Source organism: Tupaia chinensis, unplaced genomic scaffold (genome assembly GCF_000334495.1).
Source record: "Tupaia chinensis unplaced genomic scaffold, TupChi_1.0 Scaffold000178_1, whole genome shotgun sequence".
Taxonomy (NCBI): domain Eukaryota; kingdom Metazoa; phylum Chordata; class Mammalia; order Scandentia; family Tupaiidae; genus Tupaia; species Tupaia belangeri.
The window spans coordinates 880,171-883,512 of NW_006159653.1; the positions used below are offsets into that span (position 1 = coordinate 880,171).

At 67.0% G+C, this 3,342-nt stretch overlaps 1 protein-coding gene across 1 annotated transcript in view; it reads right to left on the bottom strand.

Moving 5' to 3' along the window:
• Positions 1-3,342, bottom strand: part of LMF1 (lipase maturation factor 1) — a gene marked incomplete at its 5' end in the record, with an annotated part of 80,888 nt that overhangs the window by 60,550 nt on the left and 16,996 nt on the right. Inside the window, 1 exon segment of the mRNA XM_006146435.3 lies at positions 1,029-1,039. Within this exon segment, the coding sequence (XP_006146497.2) occupies positions 1,029-1,039 (11 nt within the window).

Consider the following 3,342-nt stretch of genomic DNA (forward strand, 5'->3'; position numbering starts at 1 on the left):
CTCCGGCTTGCTCCCAGCCGCCCGCCCTGCACGCGTCCACACAGCCCCCCGTCCAGCACGCGTGCACCCAGCCCCTCGTCCAGCACGCGTGCACACAGCCCCTCGTCCAGCACGCGTGCACACAGCCCCTCGTCCAGCACGCGTGCACACAGCCCATGGCTGTTCGCTTTGCAAATGGGGGAGGGAACTCCCCTGAGAGTTCTCCGTCGCTTCCCACCCGTGAACTGAGCAGGTGTGGCACCAGGGCCAGGGTCCTAGGGGAGGCTGGGCACAGCCAGCCCGGGCTGATGAAAGCCACAAGTCGGCCACAGCCACCGACCACCCAGCCTCGCGGGCACGGGCCCGAGGGACAGCGTCGGCTCCCTGCACCCACTCCCAGCTGACGTCTGGCACGCTCTGTCCCTTTGAGTGGTCAGGACCCAGTGCAGTGTTCTGGGAAGGGTGAACACACCACACCATGGTGGGGCCGGCGGGCGCCATGGAGGTGCAGAGCAGGCTCAAGGGCGGTCAGCCCCACGCAGGGATGAGGGCCTTCTGGATGGCCCCGGGGTCTAGCTGACTAACAAACCGCCAAGACCTTTGTCCTTGCTGGGCCCTGGCCTCCCCAAAGCCTGTGGCCCACCCCCAGCATCTCCAGGACTGTGGGCTGAGGGGCCTGGAATCCACCCTTGGCCAGGGCAGGCCAGGTGGCCTCCAGGGCGCCCTGACAAGGCGGGTGCAGCTTGGAGGTGTACGGCGCGTCCTGTGAGCAAACGGAATCGCGTGGGTGCCGGCCCTGTGACCCGTCCATCATGACCTGCTGACAGCCCCACTACGCCTCACCCTGGGCCCCAGTCCCCCGCCGCACTGCTGCTCACCTCAGGCAGAGCCCAGGCCTGGCGCGGAGGTCAGGGTCAGGTGAAGAAGCTGCACCAGAGCACACGGCACTCCTGAGGCGGAGGCCGAGGCTCAGGGCCAGCGAGCAGCAGAGGTGGCCAAGATACGTACCCGCCCTCGGGGTAGCCGTGTCTGTCCCCGCCTCCACTTACCGAAGGAGTACCTGCCAGACAAGGACAGCGTCTCAGCACACAGCCAGGGCCCCAGGGAGCCAGGGGAGGGCGGCAGGGGCACAAAGGCAGGGAGGCCCCCAGGGTGCGCTAGGTGGGGGCTGAGCCCTAGTTTCCTGCACACCGAGGGTCCTGGGGCGCCCCGGCACCCTGAGCAGGCGATCTGGACGGACACTCCGTCAGGCACTGGCGCCGTCTCCCTGGCTGCTGTCTAGAAGGCTCTGTGCCTGCCCTGCCAAGCGCTCTCCACGGGGGTGGGGGTGTATGTGCCTGGGGCCGCCCCAGCCTCTCTGCTTCAGGACAGGGCCTCCTGCGGCTGAAGGCAGGAAGCGCAGACGGGGATGCAGGAGGGCTGATCGGGAACGCTGAGGGCTGAGTGGGAAGGTGCAAGGCCGAGGCGCAGTGACTGGGAGCCCTCTGCGGCCATGGTGACCTTCCTGCCATCGGGCACAGCCCCAGGTGGGCTCAGCCAGCAGCTTGAGGACACTGGCCTATCAGGGAGTCGTCATGCTCGGCTGCGCACGAATGGCCGCCATGGCGGTGTCTGAGCACAGAGGAGCCTGACCCCTCCAGCTGGCGGTGGCCCAGCTCGCTGTCACAGGGAACCGCCAGGCCGAGGGCATCTCAGGCCACGTGCCGACTCGCCCCGAGCCATGTAGTGCACGCCTGCTCAGCATGATGCTCACAATGGCTGGGCACGCAGGGGCGTCGGTCACGTGCCACGGGGATCTGTGGACAGAGGGAGCCGGTGTACTGAGGCTGGCATCCCGGGCTTCCTGCCCTGCCCTGCCCTGCCCTGTGAGCAGGCCGCCCATTGGTGACCTTGTGTGACACACTCGCTCAGGCGCGAGGCTGGAACAGATGTCTGATGCCCACGGTGTGTCCGAGACTGCCGGGGCTGGTGCAACCACATGGCCCACGTGCAGCTCAGACTGTCCCCAGATGGGCCCACGTCACGCAGACCCATGGGGCCACGTGTGCAGGGCAGTGGCACTCACCACCACCTCTACCTGCTGGCCCACGGCTGCTGTGTCCGTGATGGGCAGGACACCGACACCTGACCACACTGCAGGCTGCGGTGCCACTAGGCAGGCTGGAGCCCCAGCCTCTGGGCGAGAGCAGCCCTTGGGCGGGGGCCTGGCCCATAAGAGTGCGTCCATCCGCTTGTGCAGGGTGGCCACCACCTTGGTCCGGGCACAGCTGCGGGGATGAGCAGGCACCACCCTGGCCCCGGCACGGCCCAGGTGCGGCTTTAGGTACAGGCTCCAGGTTGGCAGCTAGGCTGTGCCTGCCCACGGCAACGCAGCCCCCAGTGCCCCAGCGAGGACTCCCCGGCCAACTTGGGGCAGAACGTTAGGCAGAACCACCTGACCTGACCCCACTCCCCACAGATTAGAGCTGTCCTTGTCCTTGACACGCAGAGGTGGGGCCAAGCCAGGGGGCCTGGAACCCTGGGGAGGCCCACCAAGACTTCAGGCCTGTAAAGAGTTGTCTGGGAGCAACTGGGCCAAGGTGGACCACGGGGCCACGGAGAGGCCAGAGTCCCTGGCAGCTGGGCAGTGTGGGGCGCTGCCCCTGGAGCAAAAGGGTCACGTTGGATCTAAGAGTATGTGAGAACCACAAGATAAATCACTCTCTAAAAGGCCGTTTACTTAAAAAAGAAAAGGGTCAACAATGCCAGAACAGGTCGCCCACTTCCCTTGGGACACCTCTGTGACCCGTGATGTCACTCCTGTGCACAGTGGTTGCAGATGGAAGACACTGGCAGAAGCTGGGATCACATCCCTGTGCCCAGGCCCCAAAGCCACGTCCCTCAGAAGACACCAGTAACGGCTCCTACAGCCCCCGTGTCCCGAGCCCACAGTGAGACACCGGGGAGCGGGTCCACGTAACCCACGTGCAGAGGGCCGCTGGCCTGGCGGCGTCCTCACGTCTGCCTAGCAGCAGTGCCACATTGCCTCCAGGAAGCCCAAGGGGGGTGTGGCCACAGGCTCTGGGCCATGGGCGTCCTAGGCCCGACGCCATTCTGGGAAGCGGGACAGCCTCCCTTCGCCCCTCCCAGCAGCCAGCGAAGCATCAGTGCAGGCGGGAGTCCTCGGGCCCACCTTCCGGGCACCCCACCTCTGCCCTGCACAGCGCGGGCCCCTCCTCGAGGCTGGGCCATCTGCACAGAGTGCAGAGGCTGCTGGGCACCGCCTCCTGAATAAGGGCGAGAGCAGCAGGGGCGCCTCACCCGGCCCCGCCGGTGCGCTCAGAGGCTGGTCCAGGGCACTCCCTGGCCCCCGGCAGGGCCCCC